We start from the raw sequence: 25,050 nt of genomic DNA, 5'->3' as shown, positions 1-25,050 counted from the left end.
TGACAATGTGGACAGCTGACATCACCTAAGCCCCGCCCCCTGACTACAGGAAGTCTACTGTTTTATGGTGAAATGCCCATATTTGTCCCCTCTAATTTAGTCAACATGACACTAAGGTCATGCACTGTCTTCATGATGTTGTAATGACCATTCAGATCTGATAGCTTTTCAGAAAGGGAGGGGCTTTGATGCCATGGCGATTTCTGGCGTGACGCTGTGACCTTATGTTTGACTGTAACTTCCACAAACAGCCTCCGATTTGCCCGAGACTGAACATCACATCACCAGTGTGGTAAAGATAGAGTATCTCCTAGTGGTGAGACGTGTAATGCTGGGCTCAGAGGGGATGCTGACTCAGGGTGAGGTGTGGACGAGGAGGCCGTTCACGGTTTCTGGTGTCGGGGTGGTTGACTTTCTGTTCCGCCAGACGTGCCCTGGTGCCCCCGGCTGCCGGCCAGGACGGAGAAACGCAGAGCTGGGTTTGGAGAGCATCTGGGATGGAGCGGAGGGGGCGCGGACGGAGGACGAGCAGCTTCGCTGCGAGGGCCGAACGACGCTGCTTGCAGCTTTAATTTATTATTCTCGTGCCCCTTTGAACGGCTTTTTGGGGACCTTAACATACCCCAAAACTCACAATATTTTGCACACTTGTCAAGCCTGGTGAAAATTTTGATATTTTAAAGGTCCCAAAAAAATCGCAAAGAAAATGGCTGAACAGCGCCCCCTACAAGGTAAAAAATACCCCTCTCCATAAAGCTTAGTTTATCGTACAGTTATGAAATTTGGTACACTTGTAGTACTCAACAGTCCGCACAGAAAAGTCTCTTGCAACCATGGTCAATATCAAACAGGAAGTCGGCCATTTTGGGTTGAAATGGCGATTTTTTGCCGTTTTTGCCGTTTTTAGGGTCCGTTTCTGATTGGATTGCTCGATCATTTTTTGCACGATCGTCTCAAAAATTGTGTAAAATTGCTCAGAAGGGATGGGCGAACAAAATGAGATAAGGATTCTGAGTTTTCGTATATGTTGAAGGGGCGGAGCCAGGCCTCGAAGTTTGACTACTCGCCAAAAATATTTAAATTGCTATAACTTCATAACTGAAAGGAATATAGTTACCAAACGTTCTGTGGTCATTCATCATCCACCCACAAAGTAATTTGAATGGTCGGATTATGACATCACACAAGCCCCACCCCCTCAGGGCCAAAAAGGTCAAGTTTTACTGTGAAAGGTCCCAAAGTGTCCCATTTCACTTAATCACCACAAAACTGTAGCTGGTAACTCAAGACAAGTGGGGGTTGCTTGGCGTCACTTTATGGGAGTTTTCGGCAGAGGGCGGGGCTGCGGCGGCGCGGCGAAGTCAGGCGTACCGCCGTGGCCTTACGTTTGCTTCTCATTTGGTCAATTCTAAAGATATCGCCACGAAACTTCTTGTGAGTGATCCTAGTCCGGCCCCCCAAAAAATCTGATGAGAACATCCGGTGGGCGTGGCCTATTTTCTGAAACAGCGCCCCCTAGGACCATTAAAACTGTCAGCCCCAAGCCATGCTTTGACTGAGGATTACAAAATTTGGTACACTAATGTGGTGTCTCAGGACCTACAAAAAAGTCTCTTGGAGCCAAGTGCAAAGTCGCACAGGAAGTCGGCCATTTTGGTCCAAGTGCGCGATTTAGTGGTTTTCACACACGTTGTTTGGAGAGTGATGCTCCGTCGCCCTTTTCACCAATCGCCTTAAAGCTTCTGCTATAAGCTCTTAAGACATAGAGGAAAAAATTCAACCGTCGGATTTTAAATAAGTGTAAAGGTGTGGGCGTGGCTAAGCCTCAAACTTTGAACTGTCGCCACGCCACTCTTTTTTTCACAGCTCCCTATTGGACTCCTTTTACTCAATCACCAGGAATCTCTGGCAAATAGCAGCAGACTAGTTGAGGTCACTTGGTCTCCAGTACTGGCAGGTTTTGAAAAAAGGCGGGGCTTTGGTAGCATGGTGAAATTCGCCATCACGCCATGGAAATACGTTTGCCTCTCATTTCTCCATTTATCATTATGCTATATACTCTTAAGACATAGAGGAAAAAATTCAACCGTCGGATTTTAAATAAGTATAAAGGTGTGGGCGTGGCTAAGCCTCAAAGTTTGACCTTTCGCCATTACATTACTTGACTTAATAACTCCCATGTGCATGATCAGATCTATATCAACTTTGTCTGTGTGATCACTGACCACATCTCAAGACAATGACAATGTGGAAAGCTGACATCACCTAAGCCCCGCCCCTGAATACAGGAAGTCTATTGTTTTATGCTGAAATTCCCATATTTGTCACCTCTAATTTAGTCAACATGACACTAAGGTCATGCAATGTCTTCATGATGCTGTAATGACCATTCAGATCAGATAGCTTTTCAGATAGGGAGGGGCTTTGATGCCATGGCGAATTCTAGCATGACGCCGTGACCGTACGTTTGACTGCAACTTCCACAAACAGCCTCCGATCTGTCCGAGACTGAACATGGCAATGAACAATCATGCCCTTTAGCCAACGAGGCACAAACGGTTGGTGAATGTTGTATGATATCACCACAGCGCCCCCTACATACCTTTAAAACAGTAATAACTCCTACAGACGAGGTCCTAACTGCACCTATGTGTCATCACACAAAGGCACCCAACACAATCCTGTAGTAATTGGTTCATATCACTTTAGCTCCGCCCCTGACAGATATTAGGCCCCTAATAACACATGCATGATGCAATTCACATGATGCAATTCACACCAAACTGCACACAAATGACTGTTATAAACCTACAAACTTCTTCATGGAATATTTCCTAAATTTTGGACAGTGCACCCTAGATTCAAAAAACCTTTGTAACTTCTGCAAAAAAGCTCCAACCTATATCAAACTTGGTGAGAGTCATCACACAACTGCAATCAACACATTGTATGTGCTCACTTGTTCAATTCACTTTAACACCGCCCACTTACATCTTTTTGTCTCTAGATGACCCATGCAACGTTTGATTGATGCCAAATTAACAGAAAACCATCTTTGATGACCAAAGATGACCTCTATGGCATTTAGTTGTAAATGGTCACAGCCTCCCCTAGATGGGTTCAAACTTTATTAACTTCTAAAGACAAAGTCAGAATGGCATTATACTTGGCTTGTGACATCACGTGACTGCACCAAACACATTGATGTGGTTGTTGGTTCAAACCCCTGTAGCTCCGCCCCTTTCAGCTCACTGGCTTTAGATAACACACACAACGTCTGATTTATGGCAAGAAAACAGAAAACCATCTATGTCAACCAAAGCTGACCTCAATGGGACTTTTCTGTAGTTGCTCACAGTGCCCCCTAGTGAACTTTAACCTTCGATAACTTTAACAAACGTGGTCAGAATAGCATAAAATTGGGTCACTGTCATCACACCACCAGTGAGGTAAAGATAGATGGTATGCCTTAGTGGTGAGACAATGGTGGGCTCAGAGGGGATGCTGAGTCAGGGTGAGGTGCGGACGTGGTGACCGTTAGCGGTTTCTGGTGTCGGGGTGGTCGACGGTTCTGTTCCACGGACGTGCCCTGGTGCCCCGGGCTGCCGGGCAGGCCGGAGCGGCGCGGAGCTGCGAGGGCCGAACGACGCTGCTTGCAGCTTTAATTATTATTATTATTATTATTATTATTACTACTACTACTACTACTACCACTTGTAGTACTAGTAGAAGTGTTACTTCAAAACTTTTATCATTTAACTTTATTGTAAACTCATCTATTTTAATGTATATGTTCATGTTATGTAATTGTTTTACTCTTGTTAAGTGTCTTAGAATTTTATCAAAAGCTCTGACAAATGAACAGTATCATCATCATCATCATCATTGTCATCATCATCATCATCATCATCATCATCATCAACATATTTACTAAACAACAGAGATTTTTAAAAGCTTAATGTCAAAGATGTACACTTTTTCATTAGTTTTTTTGTGTGTTGAAATGCAACAACTATTTAAATACTTTTAAGGGAAAAACATATTTAATATGTTTTTATACATTTATATTGGTAATGAATACGTTAGACATCATATTAATAATAATTGTGAATCAGACTAGAACCATCCTGTTAACATTTCTGTTTGTTGCATTTCTAATTTTCCCACTGTTCATGCATCTTTTTTTCAGGTGACAGACAGAGGTGCAGGAGAAGAGACTGGCAAAGGTACAGGAGAGGCCGTAGGAGAAGGAGGAAGAGAGCCTGGAGGAATTGGAGCAGAGGCTGGAGGCTCACAGTTGAGGTTGAAATAATGAAGATACGATAGACACAAATTGATCATTGTGACAAATGTTAGGGTTATGATCATGTGTAGAGCATTGGTACAGGGTGTGGAATTGATTTCAAAGCTGTTATAGTTCATTCACCTGCTTGTACTTTGTCTGGTGACAGTCTGATAATCCATCCATTCATATAACCTTTGAGTTATTGAGTTTACTCTTGAGTATGGTCAAAATATTTCAGGATTTCTGCTCATTTTTACACAAAAAAGAGAATTCTATGTAAATGAGCTCTATTGACCAGATAATATATAAATAAAAGTGTGATGTTTGTGACAATGAGTTGTGGTGAAGTTGACTACCAAGGTAAAACACAAAGTTGGGTGATTAAAATTTATGCTACATGTTTTATTACCAGTCAAACCATGAAGGGAACAGAGAAATTAAAATTAACAATAATAAACTTGAAAAACTACCAGAAACAAAGTGAACTGAACTAGAAACCAGTGTGAAATAGTTGTAATTTTTTGTTAGACAGTATGTACTGTAAAAGCTACAAGGCTGTAGTGTTATTTAACATCATGACTCCTTGAATGTTATTGTTTTCATCCGGGTACTTGTGCACAAGCACAGTCGCTGGAGGGCATTACCATGACACCGTTAGTTTTTGTAGATGAACAGGTTCTCCGTTTATTCTGACGAGCTCCGTAAACTGAAACACAAAACAAACATTAGAGCTGCCGATTCTGACTCCAAGACCTCTCCCACAACACATGAACAAATGGGCGGATCTCAGGAGGGACAATTTATGAATAAATAATTTTTATACTTTTGATTAGGCCTGGGACAATAACAAATTTTGCTGGATTATATATTGTCAAACAAATAATTCTAACCCTAATAATTGATGATTAACAATATAATAGTCAACATTATCGAGACCAAAGTAACCACGTATGTAATGTTGATATATCATAATAATGCAAGTACACCTTTAAACAATAAATACAATGGGCTATATCCAGTGTCAACAACCACATTTTCCTTTTAAAGAGCAAGTAACATCTAAATTAACTTTTTTTTGCTAATGAACTGTATAAATGAGTGTCTAATAGTGTTTTAAATGTGTGTATTCATTATTTTAGCATTTTGGTGCATTTTCTTTAAAAATTAAAAATTCTGCCTGAATACCATAGTATAGCTCCACCTTCAGCTTAAAACATAGAATTTGACTCATTTTGAATAAATTTTAGCCAATGGCTAAAGAGTAAGATACTGCGTAAACCAGTAGAGTACTATGCAGCAGCTCTCTGTCAAAGTTATAAAAGCATCGAGCGTCTCGGCCACGCCTTGTGGCGAGTTGGGAGTTGGATTTGCAAGGGAGTGTAGGAGGCTAGCCGTAGTTCAGCATTAGCATATAGCATTAGCATATCCTAGTCTTTAGCATAGCTTTTAGTGTTATACATACTTATTTAGTGTTAGCTTGGCTGTTGGATATTGTAGTTTAGTTAGTGTTTCGCTGTTAGTGTAATTAGGAAAGTAGTTCGGGTTTAGTGCTCATATCGTGTTAGCATGGTGAGATGGTGTAGTGTAGTATGGTTGTGGTAGCTCTGTGGGGTTGCACTCCTTTCCGCTGGACTCCCGCCTGGTGCTGTAGTTTGCAACCAGCATTTTACCCGCGATTCTGCACGTCTCTGTTTGAAGAGGGAGGCTGTTCCCACCGTGGCTCTTCCGCGATTTAGATGCAGCCCACCGACTCTGCTCCCCCACCACGGCGGGCTCCAGTCTGAGGTGAGTCAGCTAAAAGTTTTAACATCTTCTAAAGACAATTTCCTACCTAAATGCAAAGTCCGAGAGACGTGGTTCAATTCATTTAGCTAGTCAGTCGGTAATTCTGCAACAGTGGCTCTAACTAACGCAGCACTAGTTGACAGACAGCATTACAGCATGAAATCCAGCTTGTGACCCGGTTCTGTGAGGAATTCTGTTCAGGAGGTCGCATTTCAGGCTCTCCACATCATATGTGACTGACTTTTACGTTATAACAACGATCACACACTAGGAATGTTATAAAGCGCCTTTATAGGACAGTTTCTTTTGTATTTTATCTGACTTTATAAACTCCCAACAACAATGTGCTTCTATTTTTTTTTTCAGGCTAAATCTACCCAAGACACTGGCTGTCAGACTGATTTAGCTGCAAGAATGCACTTGTCCAGGCTGACATGAAGCCTAACCGGTGTAGCAAAGGTGAATTATTTTTAATAATCTTCTATGTAAACATTTTATTATTACCTTCTAGTTTTAATTTGTTTTACAGATTATTGTTACACGTGATTTTATGCTCTTTTAAACATTTATAAATGTGCTGCTTCTTTGTTGTTGTACATAGCCACCCAGAAGAGCTCACAGCCTCAGTGTGTCTTGTGACACAAGGATCATGACGGAAATTCATCTTCCAGAAAGTCAGAACAGCGTCCACACCCCCTGAAAAGACCACGATGTGAGGTGTCTGCTGTTGATTCCAGCTTCCACCTCAGTGACAGTGCAAGCTCAGTGAACTGTTCAAGGTAAAAAAATTAAAACATTTCAGAATTTTTAAGATATTAATTAAATAAGTATGTGATTACATCATGACGGAGGCTACTGATTCTGGCCCTGTGACACTTGGTGGTGACGTGTGAGCTGATTCACCTGGTAAATAACTTTTACATTAAATATTTTGTTTTTGCTATCAAAAGTAAATTAACTAATAACCTGCATTATTGCAGGACACTCAGCAAAATATGGACTCTACACCATGAGGCAGGCACACGTTAATACTTACAAGAGCACATAAGGTGAGCAACACCACATATTATTGTACACTGTCCTGGATTTGTTTTCTTTCTGCATGATTTGTTTTCTTTCTGCATCTCATCATTAGCCTGGCTGATCACCTGATAACTCCTGTCATCTGGTTGTGACAGCATGAGGATGTCCTCACACCTGTAACCTATCAGCTCATCTGGCAGAATAGAGAGAGAAGAGACAACACCACATCTCCTGTTCCTGGAAAGCCTTCAGCCATCCTTCCATGACTGAGAACCTCCATCAGCTCTGTCTCCTGTCTGCCCACAATTATTATAATAAATATTGTGTTCGACAAGTTTTTTGTGCTGCCAAATATCTCATTTTGATTCCAGTTTTGATATTTTAATGGATATTTATAAATTACATTAATTGAATTATCACATTGTCGCATGTTTAACTAGCTCTATTGTGATGAATTAAACTAGCACCTCACTGTTAAAAGCTTGTTTTAATTTCAAGCATGTTCAAGAATTTATGGACATGAACAAAAATAGGAAATATATCAATTGAGATTTATTTAATTAATATAACAAATAAGGGGGAAAGAGTCATTGAAAGGCACATTCTTCTGGGAGCTCCTGATCCTGACGACACCAGCAGAGGAGACCACCTGCAGACACCAGAGGACCTAGAACCGAGAGAGCAGCTGTTATTAGTAAATAAATAAAGAAATCAGGGCAGTTTTAGTGGGCTGAACACATTACAGAATAATTTTCTCATGGGATATTTTCATAACTTTATGCAGCAGACTGTAACTTGAGCCCAAGGCTCCTGGAGACCTGCTATCCAGCAAGTTTCAGTGGTTTTCCTGCTTTAACAGGTTGGATTAGCTGTTAAGCAGCTCAGCTATTTGTTGCTGATTAAAGCCAGTTGTGTTGAAGCAGATAAACCTCTAACACATGCTGAATACTAGCTCTAGGGCCGTGGAGCCAAACCCTGGAGCTAATCTGATGCTATGGCTAACGGCTACTTACATTCAGAGCTGGTTCTGTTGGGTCGGTTCCTGTAGTTTCAGGCAACTCACAAGCTCAAAACAATAAGGCTCAGGTCCGCTTGTCTCCTCCAAATAGACTTGGTCCCTTTCTTCTCGAGTGTCTGGTTAAGGAGGGGGAGAAACTTCCTCCACTTCTAATGACTGCTCAGAGTGAAGGGGGCTAGCATCGTCTAGTTAGCCGTCATCTTCGTCACTGCCGCGGCTCCGCCCTCTCGGTCCTCCAGGCAACGCCTACTAATGTTGCAGTTTTTAAAAGTGATACGTGGGTGGAGTAAGACTGAGGGGGGAGTGACAACTTCTTTAAGAATGATAATAATAATAATAATAATAATAATAATAATAATAATAATAGACTTGTACATTTCTTAACCTCGATATACTAAGGCTGGAAAAATTATTGAGTTAATTTTCGTCTATTGCATGATTAATTGATTTTATTGATTATCATCCCAGCCCTACTTTTGACTTATCTGACGAGCTCTATAAATACAAAACGAATGACAATGACTGCCTGCTCTGATTACAGAACACATTCTGTGTAATTATATCTAAATAAACACATTTATCCTGGTTAGAAAGGCATACAAGTCATTAGATGGCTATAACTTTATATAATCGCCTGGCCTATGCCAGCTGATGCCACCACACAGAGCCACTTCCCCCCACAGCCCTCTGTGTCTAAGTGCAGTTTAAAATTGGAAGTGGGCACCGTCACTCGGGATGAGGCTGAAAGATCCCCTTGCCAAATGCCGCTGAGTGTGCTCACTCCCGAGGCCCTAAGCGTGTGTTTGCGTGGAACGTCGTTGGTGGAAGTGTTTAGTGTGCAAATAAAATTGGGTGGCAGGCTACCACAGGAATGCGGAAATGGGATCCATACTCGCACCCCCTGACTTGCCCACCCCGCAAGGTCCTTTGTGCATGTTTGAGTGATGAAGTGAGGGAGCAGGAGGAGAAAAATGTGTGGGGATGGGGAGGAATGGCTGTTTGGCCTAAGCCCTCCAGGGAGCCAGCTCCCTCACTGCGGATTCTTACCTTGATCTTTAATCCTGAAAGCATTCTCACACTCAGACACACCCACACATTTTTGTTCTTCCTAAACACATACACTGTCTCTCACTCACACACACACACACACACACACACACACACACACACACACACACACACACACACACACACACACACTGTCTCTCTCACAGACTGTCTTTTCTTATCTCTTGTTCTTGTATAAATAAACTCCGTGGGCAGAGGCTCTGGGCAGTTGCCTGTGAGCTTCTGCCCCTCATTGCAATTTGGTGACTTGTCTGCTTATTGTCTCCTTTTCTCTTCGACTGCAGGCATTGGGTAATTGATAAATTCCCTAACAGAGACTAATGTAATGGCGTTCAGGTCAGGTGATTGACCAAGCAATTTTCTTTTCTGAATTTTGAGTCCAAAGATGAGAAGTTCAGTCTTGTCTTGATTTAAAAGCAGAAAGTTTAGAGTCATCCAATTTTTTATGTCTTCAAGACAAGCCTTAATCTACCTAACTGGTTAGGTTCATCAGGGTTAATGGGTGAATATAACTGAGTATCATCAGCATAACAGTGGAAGTTAATGCCATGCTGTCTAATGATTTTACCATTTGGAAGCATATATATAGTAAAATAATTGGTCCAAGCACTGAACCCTGTGGTACTCCACAAGTAACCCTCGAGTATGAAGAAGATTTGTCATGTACATTTACAAAATGAAAACTATCAGATCGATAGGATTTAAACCAGCCTAGTACTGTTCGTTTGATCCCTACAACATGTTCAAGTCTTTCTAAAAGAACATTGTGATCAACTGTGTCAAAGGCAGCACTGAGATCTAACAAGACTAACAGACACAAGATTCTTATCTGAGGCCATGAGAATATCATTTGTAACTCTCACTAATATGGTTTCAGTGCTGTGATACTCTCTAAAACAGGACTGAAATTCTTTAAACAGATCATTAGTGTTTAGATGGTCTCATAGTTGATTTTGTGTTGTTGAAACACACCCCCTTTTTAAATAGGGGAACCACCACCCTGGTCTGCCAGTCCAGTGGGACATGTCGATGGGATTGAGGAGGTCTTCGAAATACTCTGCCCACCAACCCACAACGTTCTGAGTAGAGGTCAGCAGCACACTGTCCCCACTATAAATAGTGTTGGTAGCTCACTGCTTTCCCCTCCTGAGGCGTCGGATGGTGGACCAGAATCTCCTCAAAGCCGTACAGAAGTCTTGCTCTATGGTCTCACCGAACTCCTCCCATGCCCGGGTTTTTTCCTTGGGGACCACCCGAGCCGCATTCCGCTTGGACTACCGGTACCTGTCAGCTGCCTCTGGAGTCCCACAGGCCAAAAAAACCTGATAGGAATCTTTCTTCAGCTTGATGGCATCCCCAACCACTGGTGTCCACCAGCGCATTTGGGGGTTGCCGCCACGACAGTTACCGTCAATCCTGCGGCCTCTCCCTGGGCTTGCACCTTACCGTAGTGGAAGGGTTTGAGTGTCCTAATGATCTTAGGAGCTAAGTAAGCCCAAAGACCTCTTATGATGAATAATATAAATGGAAACCGTGTTCCCTCGCCCGGACTTGGGTCAACGGGGTCCCCTCTGGAGCCAGCCCTAGAGGTGGGGCACGTTGGCGAGCACCTGGTGGCCGGGCTTTCACCCATGGAGCCCAGCCGGGCACAGCCCGAAAGGGAAACATGGGTCCTCCTTCCCATGGGCTCACCACTCATGGGAGGGGCCAAAGGGGTCGGGTGCAGTGTGTGACGGGTGGTATTGAAAACAATTGTCCGAAAATGCTTCATAATCCTCACAAACGTCCATTTCCTAAAGAACTATGACCTGATCAGTTGAAACTGGATTTCGCCTCTTCTATGAAATAAAACATAAGTCAAGTGATTTCAAACAGTTTTGAAATGATGTTTTTTATAGTTACAAATTATTTGTTTATTTTAATTAACAAACTTGTGAAAGGCCTTCAAACAGACAACAGGCTATTAACTAGCTTGTGATGTAAAGAGCTATGGCTAGCCTATTTCTAATTAGAAAAAAAAGGTGTAAAGTCATTGTTTGATGTCAGTGGACTAAAACCTAACCAGAAAATCCAGGTTTTTAGAAAGAATTATATCATTAAGCAGGAAGGACTTGTTATTTGGCCAGCCTTTGTTGACTGCTTGTGTTGCTATAAGCTAACGGGTTAGCCAAACTACGCTTGTGTTCCAGAAGTGACACCACCGTGGAAGTAGTCTTTTGACAAGATCGTCACAAAACAACATGCGTAACAATATAAAACAGGACAGTACGTACCTATAGGTGTTCCTGCAGCATCGTAATTCTTCAGCCATTGTACATATCCTGTCCCAGTTACATCTGCTTCACTCCTGCTAGCCTTTGTTTACTGCTAATAAGGTAACTGGAAGAATGCCAACATGAAAAGGGGCATGTTGCAACCTACTGGACCGAAGTGGAATGAACTTTGTTTGAGAAGCACGTTTTCAAATGTGCATGGAAACTAGGATAAACACTCCCAGTTTATTACAATAAGATCTACCTGGATCAGCTTAAATGTCGGTCAGTGCATATGTAACCACACTGAGTGTGGATTCATTTTTACTTGTGGCTTATTTAGTAAGACATGGCTCATGATAGGGTTAGCACACTGACATTGTTAGCGCTAGCTACAGCAGGCTGCTACAGAATTGTTTATTACAAGTGTATTTCCATTGTCAACCAGTAGGGAGGAGAAATTGGAAACTGTTTAGTGTACTTTAAACAGGTTAAATCACTAAACCTAACCAAAAAGTACCTGAGCTTAAACAAGTGGTATGAGATACTTACACCTAATGAAACATTTTAAGTTCCCCTAACCAGGTCATTTTAATTTCCTAAACACAACCAATACTAAAATAATTTAGTTTCCTAAAACATAATCATACTGTTTTAGTTCCCTAAATCTAACAAAGTTCCTTACAGTTTTTTTCGATTGCTAAAACTCAAAAAGCAAAAATGAGGCACAATTTTCACAACCTCTACTTCTGTTCCTAATCGCTTGACTCAATTTATCACTACTTAAGATTTCCTTATCATATTAGAACTCTGATTTTCCTCCTTTACACTCTGATGTCAATTTCACATTACCTTGCTGTCAAAACACAGCACAAAATTTTCAGGTTTACACACTTCTCACATAAATTCTCAAAGCTTCAATCAACAGCACACAAATATTCAAATCTCTAAACTTCCGGGTCTGGTGAGCAATTTGCAATCAGGGACTGCAGCACAAAAGTAAGTTTCCACAAGGCTACCCAGGTGTATGAGTGGTTTCAGGACCACCCACAGTTTTCCATTTTATACCTTCCACCTTATTCCCCCTTTCTTAATCCCACTGAGGAGTTTTTCTCAGCCTGGAGGTGGAAGGTGTACGAAAGGAATCCACAGAGCCAGGTCCCACCGCTTCAAGCCATGGAGGAGGCTTCAAATCAAATCAAATCAAAGCTTTATTTATAAAGCACCTTCCGCAACCCTGTCGGGAAGCCCAAGGCGCTGAAAAAACAGGGGCTTGTAGAGATGTGGCCTTTGAGGCCTGTCAGGGCTTCATGAGGCACTCGAGGCAGTACTTCCAGCGCTGTTTGGACCAGGAGGACATCACCTGTGATGTTGATGAGGCCCTCTGGCCAGACAGAGACTGGAGGCATGATGCCCCATGATTATGCCCCATGATTATGCTTGAATGGGAGAGGGGGTGGGGGGTTAACTATAAAAATAAAAAAAATGTGTTGCCTCAAAATTTGTGTGTGTGTGTGTGTGGGGGGAGGGGGGAGGGGGGGGGGACTGTGACAATAAAATTTTTTGTCTCAAAATTTGTGTGATGTCTAATGTTTGCCTCAGAGAAAAGTGGGCACTGTCATACATTCAGTGTGTAATTCATTGTGTTCCATTTAGACAATTGTGTTTTCAGTTTTGCTCTTCAGTGTTCTTTCCATGCTTGGTAGTGTTCACCCAACGGCTACTTGTGTTTAAGCAATGCATGGTATGTGTGTGTCATGTATAAATGTGGCTGTGTTTACCAAATGAAAACATGTGTTCCGGTTTGGGAACATGTTACGATATGTGGTGGCAGGGTTTTGTTGCAAAGGGAAGCCACGGTTTAGGAATTTGTGTGTTATGTTTGGGGTTTTGTGTGTGCAGTTTTGAAAGAAATGTAGTTTTGAAAAACGTGTTTTAGCAACCGAGAAAAACTGTAATGCCCCGAACCTAATCATGTAGTTTATGTTTCTAAAATGTAACCAAACTCCTTTAGTTTCTCCAAAGCTAAACAATTTATTTTCCTAAGTCAAACAAAGCATTTTAATTTTCTTAACCTAACCAGCTAGGACTTTAACCATAACCATGAAATGTTTTCAAATGCATAAGAACAGGAGCTTGTAATTACAGCTGTTTATTGAACAGATGTAGACATTGTTAAGATTTCTTTATAAAGTTTAAAATGCAGAAATGGTCAAACTGCCACTGATCAGCTGACATCTTTTGGCAGATTTCTTTTACAAAAAGATGTAGAGTATGTTTTAGTAAGAAAATAATGAAAAAACACCACGATTTCATCTAATGACTGTAACTATGAATAATGACACCATTCAGCTGACTGAATGCTTCCTATGCAAACATCAAATGTATTTGGTTAAAAAGTTCCTCTACGAAACTAAACACACTATAACAACCACAGAAACCCCTCGTGACATCTAATACCACCATTTTACAAAACGTAATGTCAAATATGAAAGTTTGATGTCATGACATCTGAGGGGCTAATAGAAATGACTCTCGCGAACATTTTTATTCAATCACTTCATTTAAACTGTTAGATCCGAATAATTCCGTGTATTTTTATATATACCCCCCTTACTTTAACTTAGATACAAAGCAAAGCTAAAAGTTAATAATAGATGAAATGACCAGTTTTAAGATGAAGAGGCTTCCATTTTGACAGTTTAAAACCACTGGGAATGAGCTGCATAATAAAAACATGTCTTCTGTTCTGCTTGTTTTTTAGATTGTGAATTCATGCTTTCATCCTGCGGAGAAAAATACAATCTCTACTTTTTATTAACCCTCAAAAAATTTGACAAAGAAGGAGCAGACAGAGTGCCATCCCTCGCTGCAGTACGTCTGCACCGGCGCCATGTCGTTCACCATTCCTTCATCCTCAGATTCAGTCCTCTCTTCTCTCTTCTTTTTCTCTTCCTCATTATCCCTCTCCTTCTTTCTCTTCTCTGCCTTCCCCCCATCTGAGCTTTTCCCACCAGAAGCTGTTTTTTTCTTCCCTCCTTCCCTCCCTCCCTTTTTGTCCTCCTCTCCGTTGCGTTGGGCCAGCTTCATGTGTGCCTCTGCAGGGGCCTTCTTACATGTTTTGGCCTTCAGGACTTTTTCTCCTTCACAGGCATTCTCCCTTTTCTTCAGCTTTCCTACCAGCTGCTTCCAGTACTGGCTGGACTTCATCCCATAGGCCTGGCACAGGTCTGGTTTACCAGCATAACGACACCAGTACCTGAAGGAGAAGCAGGACCCCGAACACAAAGAATGAAACAGTTAGAACACAAGATGTGGAGGCTGAACACAAACCTATTAAAGACATTTTAATGTCTTTGAATTATGAGCCACCTGACATTAAAACGGATTTCAACAACACATTTATTTTACTGGAGTTTCTGTAGAACAGTGGATCCCAAAGTTGGGATTGGGACCCCACTGTGGGCCACCAAGAGCTACATGGGGTCTTTAAATGATTTCCACAAATCTAAATAAAATAGAAAAATAATTGCTGAAGCTATATTTCTATCATAATTGTTACAAAAACTCAGCTTAACTGTCATAACATAGGTGAAGATGAGTAGAAGCATTTTTCTTTATGCCCTTGTAGCATAGCAAATGGCCAAGTATTTCATCAAAATGACCAGAAGTTAACTTTTAACTTACAGACCAAACTTCTTCATACAAGTGAACCTGACACCGTGGTGCTGATATGAAGTCTATGAACTTGCCCCGTTATTCTTAACTTATCCTGTGGTGCGTCACAACATCATCAGGGCTGCAGAAGACGCAGGACTTCTTATCTCTCTTCTTTGAATAAAGCCTATCTTCCCTGGTTCACAAATGATTTTAGAATTAGTGTTATATAAGTTTATATAATCATATTTTTTGAATGAACAACATGTTTAAATCCAAAGTGTTTTAATAATGAGTCCAATGCTTTAATGAATGATGGGTTAACATGAAAGTTATTCCTGTAAGGATTTTTTTCAGATCTTAAATTACACCAGATTAATAATTGTTGAATTTAATGTTAATCTATCAGTATATTCACACAACATATTATTATTATGAAATAACCTCTCTAAGTATCAGGGTGGAGGAGGGATGACTGAGGTATTTTGGTTATGCCTTTAAACTTGTCAAATTCTGATTTGTCTAAATTTGTAAACACTAGTTAGTTAATGCTAGTTCACTTCCTGGACTATTCAGCATCTTAGCCAGCTTACTCTTTAGGCCGAACGGGTGAGCAAAGCACTTGGAACCATCATCTCTTTTGACTCAAGGTCAAAGCCTCTTTGCAACAGCTCATCAGACATGGAATGTTTAACTAGCAGACCCTGGTAGCATCTTATGGCCGGTGATAATTGAATTCAAAGGGAGCTACGACTCTGAGATTCCAGGAGCCACTCCATCTGGAGACATCTCCACTCTGACTGCCTTTCCTCTGGACCGCCGAGAGCTGCCGTCACACAAGGGTATCATAGACCTGCACACTGGTGTCGGATGGTTTAATGGATAATTGGTAGCTTGTTAAACCATACAGTCAGACTGATTTTACAACCCAGACATCACAAGATCTCTCAGATACTTAATAAGGTTTTGCTACAAAACATCTAAGCTTACATTCCATCATTTAATTCATTGTTTCAGTTCTGTTGTCCTACCATCATTCATCATAATTTGATCTGTGTCATCATTAGCTTAGAAATATAGAATAAAATTCATTTTTATAAACTATATCCTTGACTGCTCTCCTTGAACCGTCACCTTATCGTGGTGGAGGAGTTTGAGTGCCCTAATGATCCTAGGAGCTATGTTGTCTGGGGCACTTAGTGCCCCTGGTAGGGTCTCCCATGACAAATTGGTCTTAGGTGAAGGGTGAGACAAAGAACGGTTCGAAGGATCTTTCATGGCGGTGAAAACGAAGAGTCGGAGTACCCGGCCCGGAGGGTTACCGGGGTCCCACCCTGGAGCCAGGCCTGGGGTTGGGGCCCGTGAGCGAGCGCCTGGTGGCCGGGCTTTCGCCCATGGGGCCCGGCCGGGCCCAGCCCGAACCGGATACATGGGCTCGTCCAACTGTGGACCCACCACCCGCAGGAGGAACATGAAGGGTCCGGTGCAATGTGAATCGGGTGGCAGACCAAGGCGGGAGCCTTGGCGGTCCAATCCCCGGACAAGAAAACTAGTTTTTGGGACATGGAACGTCACCTCGCTGGCGGGGAAGGAGCCGGAGCTTGTGGCAGAGGTTGAGCGGTACCGGCTAGATATAGTCGGACTCACCTCGACACATTGCATTGGCTCTGGAACCCGAGACCTGGAGAGGGGTTGGACACTCTACTTTGCTGGAGTTGCTCCGGGTGAGAGGCGGAGGGCTGGGGTTGGCTTTTTGTTAGCCCCGAGACTCTCTGCCTGTGTTTTGGGGTTTACCCCGGGGGACAAGAGGGTAGCTTCCTTGCGCCTTCGGGTCGGGGAACGGGTCCTGACTGTTGTTTGTGCTTATGGGCCAAATATCAGTTCAGAGTACCCACCCTTTTTGGAGTCCCTGGGACGAGTGCTAGATAGTGCTCCATCAGGGGACTCCATTGTCCTGCTGGGGGACTTCAATGCTCACGTGGGCAATGACAGCTTGACCTGGAGGGGTGTGATTGGGAGGAACGGCCCACCTGATCAGAACTCGAGCGGTGTTTTGTTATTGGACTTCTGTGCAAGCCGCAGTTTGGCCATAACGAACACCATGTTCGAACATAAGGATGCCCACCGGTACACTTGGTACCAGGGCAGCCTAGGTCACAGGTCGATGATAGATTTTGTAGTCGTATCATCTGACCTGCGGCCGTATGTTTTGGACACCCGAGTGAAGAGAGGGGCGGAGCTGTCAACTGATCACCACCTGGTGGTGAGTTGGATCAGATGGCAAGGGAACATGCCGCGTAGACCTGGCAGACCCAAACGCATAGTGAGGGTCTGCTGGGAACGCCTGGCAGAAGAACCTGTCAAGACGGTCTTCAACTCCCACCTCCGGCAGAGCTTTGACCACGTCCCGAGAGCAGTGGGGGACATTGAGTCCGAGTGGGCCTTGTTCCACTCTGCGATTGTCGAGGCGGCTGTTGCTAGCTGTGGTCGTAAGGTGGCCGGTGCCAGTCGTGGTGGCAACCCCCGTACCCGCTGGTGGACACCAGAGGTTCGGGGAGCCGTCAGGCTGAAGAAGGAGGCCTACAGGGCGTGGCTGGTCTGTGGGTCTCCGGAGGCAGCAGACAGGTACCGGATAGCCAAGCGGGGTGCAGCAGTGGCAGTTGCCGAGGCAAAATCTCGGGCGTGGGAGGAGTTTGGTGAGGCCATGGAGAAAGACTATCGATCGGCTCCAAAGAGGTTCTGGCAAACTGTCCGGCGCCTCAGGAGAGGAAGGCAGCAACTCGCTCACACTGTTTACAGTGGGGATGGGGAGCTGCTGACGTCAACTGAGGCTATAGTCGGACGGTGGAAGGAATACTTTGAGGAGCTCCTCAATCCCACCAATGCGCATTCCGAGGAGGAACCAGAGCTGGGAGGCCTGGGGATGGACTGTCCGATCTCGGGGGCAGAAGTTGCTGAGGTAGTCAAACAACTACACAGCGGCGGAGCCCCGGGGGCGGATGAGGTTCGTCCTGGGTATCTCAAGGCTATGGATGTTGTAGGGCTGTCATGGTTGACACGTCTCTACAACATTGCGTGGTCATCGGGGGCAGTTCCTAGGGAGTGGCAGACCGGGGTGGTGGTCCCCATCTTTAAGAAGGGTGACCTGAGGGTGTGTTCCAACTATAGGGGGATCACACTCCTCAGCCTCCCTGGAAAGGTCTACGCCAAGGTACTGGAGAGGAGGGTCCGATCGATAGTTGAATCTCAGATAGAGGAGGAGCAATGTGGTTTTCGTCCTGGCCGTGGAACTGTGGACCAGCTCTATACCCTTGCAAGGGTGATGGAGGGGGCATGGGAGTTTGCCCAACCAATCCACATGTGCTTTGTGGATTTGGAGAAGGCTTATGACCGTGTCCCCAGGGGCACCCTGTGGGGGACGCTCCAGGAGTATGGGGTGGGTGGCTTTCTGTTAAGGGCCATTCAGTCCCTTTACCAGAGGAGCGTGAGTTTGGTCCGCATAGCCGGTAGTAAGTCGGACCTGTTCCCAGTGAGGGTTGGACTCCGCCAGGGCTGCCCTTTGTCACCGGTTCTGTTCATCACTTTTATGGACAGAATTTCTAGACGCAGCCGTGGTGTGGAGTGTGTCGAGTTTGGTGGCAGGAGAATCTCGTCTCTGCTTTTTGCGGATGATGTGGTCCTCCTAGCTTCATCCAGCTCTGACCTTCAGCTCTTGCTGGGTAGGTTCGCGGCCGAATGTGAAGCGGCTGGGATGAGGATCAGCACCTCCAAATCTGAGACCATGGTTCTCGACCGGAAAAGGGTGGCTTGCCACCTCCGGGTCGGGGGAGAGGTCCTACCTCAAGTGGAGGAGTTTAAGTATCTCGGGGTCTTGTTCACGAGTGAGGGTAGGAGGGATCGGGAGATCGACAGGCGGATTGGTTCGGCGTCTGCAGTGATGCGGACGCTGAGCCGATCTGTCGTGGGGAAGAGGGAGCTGAGCCAGAAAGCCAGGCTCTCGATTTACCGGTCGATCTACGTCCCAATCCTCACCTATGGTCATGAGCTTTGGGTAATGACCGAAAGAACGAGATCGCGGATACAAGCGGCCGAAATGAGTTTCCTCCGTAGGGTGGCCGGGCTCAGCCTTAGAGATAGGGTGAGGAGCTCGGACATTCGGGAGGGACTCGGAGTAGAACCGCTGCTCCTCCGGATCGAAAGGAGCCAGTTGAGGTGGTTTGGGCATCTGGTCAGGATGCCTCCTGGACGCCTCCCCGGGGAGGTGTTTCGGGCATGTCCTGCCGGCAGAAGGCCCCCGGGTCGACCCAGGACACGTTGGAGAAGTTACATCTCCAATCTGGTCCGGGAACGCCTTGGGGTCCTGCCGGAGGAGCTGGTGGACAAGGCCGGGGAGAGGACGGCCTGGAGCTCCCTAGTTGGGATGCTGCCCCCGCGACCCGGACCCGGATAAGCGGAGGAAGACGACGACGACGACGACGACGACTATATCCTTGACTGTCTGAATTAATATGAAGTGTGTGTTTCCCTGAATGGTCCAAATAACCTAAAGGTAATATTAAATCAAATGATCAAAGACCAATCAGACTGATAATTCATATTTATATGGAATATCACATCTTATTGATCATTTCGTAAGTGTAACCACATACATCCCGTTACACATTGAATGATTTACCTTTTACTGTGTTTTGTGTCAAATCAGAGAGATCTGGGGTCGCATGTCTTGACAATCATTATTTCGTGGATTTGATGGTGAAAAGTTTGGGAACCACTGCCATAGATTAGGCTGCAATGATCAACCCCAAGAAACATTTCTGGGTCTACAGACCTTAGTCAGCAGGTCATAGGTTAAAAGTCATGACGAGTGGATTGTTTGGACCGGCTGTAGAACAACACAGAACCAGAACAAACGACACAACATCTGCAACATTGTCCTGAAGTAGAGATGTTTACCCATAATACACTGCAGTATGTCTGGATAAATCAAAACACAACAAATCAGCAAACAGAAGGTTCCAGCTGTCAACATGATGGAGGCCGGATGGTTGGGACTGGTTCTGCATCTACAGGACTCACTCTAATGTTTTGATGTGAGTTCATCTGGCCCAAACGGGATCAGAAAATAGATCAAAGACAGCAGCAGATCTCCAACATAATCCAGGAGCAGCAATGGTCCAGGTCAAATTCAGACCAGAAGATTAGTGACATGCTGTAATAGACCTACATAGAACTGAGTAGAACCACATGTCTGTAAACCTCAATGATCCTAGACATTATGTAAAGGCTAGTGGAGCAGAACAAAGTGAGAGACAGATGGGGTCAAACAGATTACAGAAAGGTTCTTGGGAGGACTGGTTCTGGTTTAGTTTATATTGAATTCATATTGTAAAATGTTCTGAAGCTGGATTTAGTCATTCAAAGATTTAGTAAAAAAAAACAAAAACAAAATAAAAAAACGTACAATTAACCGTTTGTTTTTCTAAAAAGTGTCAGTAATGCAGTAAAGGCTGCTAAACCTTCAGGATTACTGCTACAACAGGAGGCACACACACATTTATTCAATCAAACTGCTGGGAAGTGCGTTGTTACTTCTCTTGGCATTTCAAGTACCCATGGTGACAGACCTAGTAGAAAGAACTGCATTTATATTTTTATTCAACTCTTTAACTTTGGCCCCTCCCCTTATGACACCAGAGTTCTGTCCATTAGAATAGGGAGCCTAAGTCCATCTTCTTCCGGACTATGGGTCCCCGGAGAAAAAGATAAAGAGTCAATGGGGCTAAAAAACGCTATTTTCTAATTCCGCTTGTGCCAAGGATTTCACACATGATGTCTGTGAATTTTAAAGACGCATTTTGATATCAAGAACACACTTATTTTCAAACAGGGGGAAACACTGTTTTAGGTTTTGTGTGAAAATAATTCCAGGACTACAAATGTGCATCACCAAAGTGATGTCATTGAACCACACACGGAGTAAAACAGAGAGAATGGCTGTAAGTTTAGCAAACTTAAAATCCTTCTTCAGGAGGAAAGAACCACCATAAATCTGGCCATGTGGTACGTAGCAGCTACGCTACATATGCAACGCGCTGATGTCTGGTTTGCAGTTATGCTAATTATGAAATTTTACAAGCTGCTGAATCTCAAAGTACGTAACAGGCGTGGGGAAAACGGCCATCATTAGTTTTCATTAAAATTGCAGAACAACATTTGTGAGATCCAGGGCGTAAGGCAAAGCGGATTAGAAAATAGCGTTTTTAGCCCCGTTGACTTACATTCATTTTTTTCTTCCGGAGACCCATCAGCCAACCGGAAAGTAGGAGACGTAGGGTCCCTACTCACACTGACTTGTATTAATTTATTTGTTTGTGGTTCCTTCAGCTTGTGCCACCATGTCTCAGCCTGTCTCTCAACCTGTCTGCTGCCCACAAGGCGGGACAATCCCAGCTTTCTGATTGGCCAGGCAGTCTCCAGATTTCTTGCAGCATGTTTTCTGTTTGAAAGTGGCTGCCTCAATGTTTTTTTAAAGGCCTTTTCTTATTACCTTTCATTTCCAAATGTTAACTTTTAGTATTTGAGATGTTTTTGTCTCTAATGTTTCCACTTGTGTGTCTGTGGAAGTGAACTGTGTGGAGCTGCTGTCACCTCACCTCTCCAGGTCTCCGTCAGTCTCAGTGCTGCAGTTCACCAGCAGACTCACCAGACCTTCTCCAGACGTCTGCCAGGAGCAGCGATGGCCCCGCTTGGTGCTCAGCTCTCCGGAGCTGAGCACCGAGCGGCTTCTGGCTCTCTTGCCTGGTTGAGTTGATGGCTCAGGCTGGCGGGGTTTGTCCCGTTTGTCCTGACCAGATTGTCGTTTGGCCTCAGAAAGGAGGATGAGACAGAAGAAGAAGAGGACACCGTAGGGAGCAGCACGCATGGTGGCTGGGGAGGGACACCAAGTTTAAAAGGCACAAGACTGAAAAGAAAAAAGTATTGTGCAGCTCAGAAATACAGAACTTATAACAAAGATGACTGCAAAGATCTTAAGAACAACAACACTCTGAGCAACACTTATAGATCAAAGACAGGCACATGTAAGGACAACAGTAGCTTCTAGAAGAAACAAACATTTAACTCTAAAGTACAGATCAAAAGCAAATGGGCAAGCACACGGCACCTTTCCTCTACAAACATCTCCACTCATGAGTTGCACACTCCAACATGTAAACATCCAGTCAGAATGAATTATACAAAAGATGTTCTGTTTAAACAACCAGTAGATCCCAGTATGCCAGGGCTGAGTTAAAGAGCAAGTCAACCCCTACAAGAAACTCACTCCACTCCCACTTCACGTTTGAAAAATGCAACAAATGCTGTTGCCTGGTAGACCGAGAGGGTGGAGCCACTAACAAATACACGCAAACTGGCTCACAACAGCATTGTGACATCATCATGTACCAGCTAATGTCATAGTGTACCTCTTAGCCAGTAGCGGTGGCAGATTTAAATTCAAATGTAGTGCAGAATTTTTACCTGAGGTGGCGCAGCACTGACAGTTTTAGGCAGAATATTAAAATTTTAACAAAGATGCACTAAAGTGCCAAATTATTGACTACACATGTCTACGGCATGATTAGAAACTCATTTATATAGTTTATCAGCAAAAAAAAAAAGTGAATTTGGGGGTGACTTGCTCTTTAAGTAGGGAGTACGGGCCATTTGAAACCATTTAGTATGATTCTCCGCTGCTGCAGCAGACTGTCAATGCAAAGAAGCACCTTCTGAAATGTTTTACTAAAGCATAAATAGAGATACGTTACAATTGTTTTAAATGTTAAGTAAAAACATTTTAAAATTCAATTTCTTGGCGAACATAACCACACTGACTTACAAAAAAAGCAGTGACGTAGATGATGGATTATGGATGTCCTCAGCTGAGATATTTATTTATTCATTCATTCATTCTAAGTGTTTTAATCAAATCACTGTTAAAACAGGTCTACTTGAAATCCACCTGTGTGAATTTTAGTTAAATATAATTCACTAAAGGTTTAATGAAAAACAAAATGCTGTTTGGCATGAATTATGATTCTAACTAACCCCCCATCTCCACTTTCTATAAAGTGACGTATAAAAACAAAATGTACAAACTGAAAGTAAGCTATGGTAAGTTCACTCCGCCGGCTTTTTCATTGGTATTTTCTGGAACAAAAATCTCACAATAAAGAAAAACAGCAGATGTCCAACTAGAGATTCTGGGAGATGAGAACAACATGAAACAAAGACACAAAGAGCCACAACAAAACTAATCCTTTCAGAGCTCCTCTTCCTCCTCCTCCATCCAGATCTATCCACCCTCATCAATAAGTCATAACGAAAACAAATCCTTCCTTGTGGCTCTGGTTTTGGTAGGTTGCAGAAATGCAGTTAAATGTTTGAGAGTAAGCAGAGGCCTGATGTTCTTACCATGTGACGCTCCTCAGCCCTGAGTCGCTTTGACAATGTGGGGGCCACAGCACTCAGATAAAAGGAACGAAGACTGGGATAGAGGAGGGAGGGAGGGGGACTATTGGAAGACATGCCCTCCACAAACTAAAATCCCTGCCCACATTTAACCCCTCCCCCATATGTGTGAGAAAAGTCTAAGGGACACTTTGCACTAGAGTTTTCATCTCATTTGGTGACACCTTTTTGGTTTTAGCTTCTGGTTGAGTTTCAATCCAAAATATTTTAGTTCATCACCACAAAACAAAAAGACCATGATGAAATCCACCGGTGTTCAACGTCAGTAAAACACATAGTTTCTGTGTCAAACACCGCTGATATGGACCGGCAGTACCAGCACTTCTACCTCTCAGTGGAGCAGGATTTTTTTCTGCTATATTTTTACACACACACACACACACACACACACACACACACACACACACACACACACACACACACACACACACACACACACACACACACACATTTATAGAGGCTCAGACAACACGCTACACTTGAACGTGTTTATAGTTTAGGCAGCTTACAAGCAATCCTGACAGTTAACTTGCTGTTATTGTTCTGCACAACTAATTAAGGGAAGTACAATGCTACGGTTGACTCATTATTCAGTTCACACATACATTTGAATCTGTGGTCTGCAAGATTCACCTCATAAAGCAGAGGAAAATGGGATTTTGACTTTTGTAGGACTCCTCCCCTGCCCTTCCTGAAAGAGCAGAAAGCCTTCTAACGTGCACGCGCAGAGAAAGCCCAGTCAACAGAGAGACAATGGCTACTTTGAGCTAGCATTAGCAATGGAGTTTTCTAAGGTAGAAATGTTTTTCTAACTAAAACTTTAGCTGTTTATTGCTATCAAAAGGCATTTTGTAAAGAATGTCTATAAATATATATTTTATAAAGACTAGTAGCAGCTTAAATAATCTGTATTATAAACAGAGCTCTCAAGTTAAAAGAAAAGTTCCGAGTGAGATTTCTGGGGATGAAGGGACAAAAGATTTTCTTTGCTTCGGCCGCTGCGGCCCCTCTACCTCGCTCTCTTTTCCCAACGGTTTTTGTTTATATTTTATTTTACATCCACCTTGCTACAAACTAGAGCCCTGCACTGAAGCCCTAGGCCCTCGGGTCGGCCCGGCCCGACGGCCCTCGGGCCGGGCTTCGGGCCAACAACTGTGTAATTACCTCGGACATGGGCCGGGCCGGGCGCCTTTATTTTTAATCGAATTCATTTTAAAAATTGAAACACAAACGCAGCAGTAGAGCCCTGCGCGGGACTGTTTTCTTCATCCCGCTCTTGCCCGCTCCCACTGAATTTCTGACAATTACCGCCTGCAACTGCAACCATAGGCGTCATTTTAACCGGGGACGCCGGGGACATGTCCCTGGCAAAATTTGTGATTGGCAGCTGTGTCCCCCCCACTTTAAAAAATGCCTGCTGATGAGGATTTTTGTTTTACCAGCTCAGATCTTAT

The 25,050-nt window shown here is 43.7% G+C and overlaps 1 protein-coding gene and 1 long non-coding RNA gene across 2 annotated transcripts; both read right to left on the bottom strand.

The window, feature by feature from the left end:
* Positions 1–7,625: 7,625 nt before the first annotated feature.
* Positions 7,626–8,409, bottom strand: LOC129154713 (uncharacterized). The gene is made up of 2 exons (XR_008559966.2): positions 8,107–8,409; positions 7,626–7,760 (listed from the first exon to the last, which is right to left on the bottom strand). It is a non-coding gene; the product is annotated as an uncharacterized lncRNA (long non-coding RNA).
* Positions 8,410–13,973: 5,564 nt separating this feature from the next.
* fgfbp3 (fibroblast growth factor binding protein 3) lies at positions 13,974–23,648 on the bottom strand. Its single transcript, XM_015941852.3, has 3 exons — positions 23,540–23,648; positions 21,742–22,049; positions 13,974–14,690 (listed from the first exon to the last, which is right to left on the bottom strand). Exons 2-3 carry the CDS (start codon positions 22,008–22,010, stop codon positions 14,249–14,251), a joined length of 711 nt encoding a protein of 236 aa, XP_015797338.1. The 5' UTR covers positions 22,011–22,049; positions 23,540–23,648; the 3' UTR covers positions 13,974–14,248.
* Between the last annotated feature and the right edge of the window lie 1,402 nt (positions 23,649–25,050).

This window comes from Nothobranchius furzeri, chromosome 12 (assembly GCF_043380555.1).
Source record: "Nothobranchius furzeri strain GRZ-AD chromosome 12, NfurGRZ-RIMD1, whole genome shotgun sequence".
Lineage (NCBI taxonomy): Eukaryota > Metazoa > Chordata > Actinopteri > Cyprinodontiformes > Nothobranchiidae > Nothobranchius > Nothobranchius furzeri.
The sequence above is the reverse complement of the archived record's forward strand: the minus strand, read 5'-3'. Positions and strand labels throughout refer to the sequence as shown.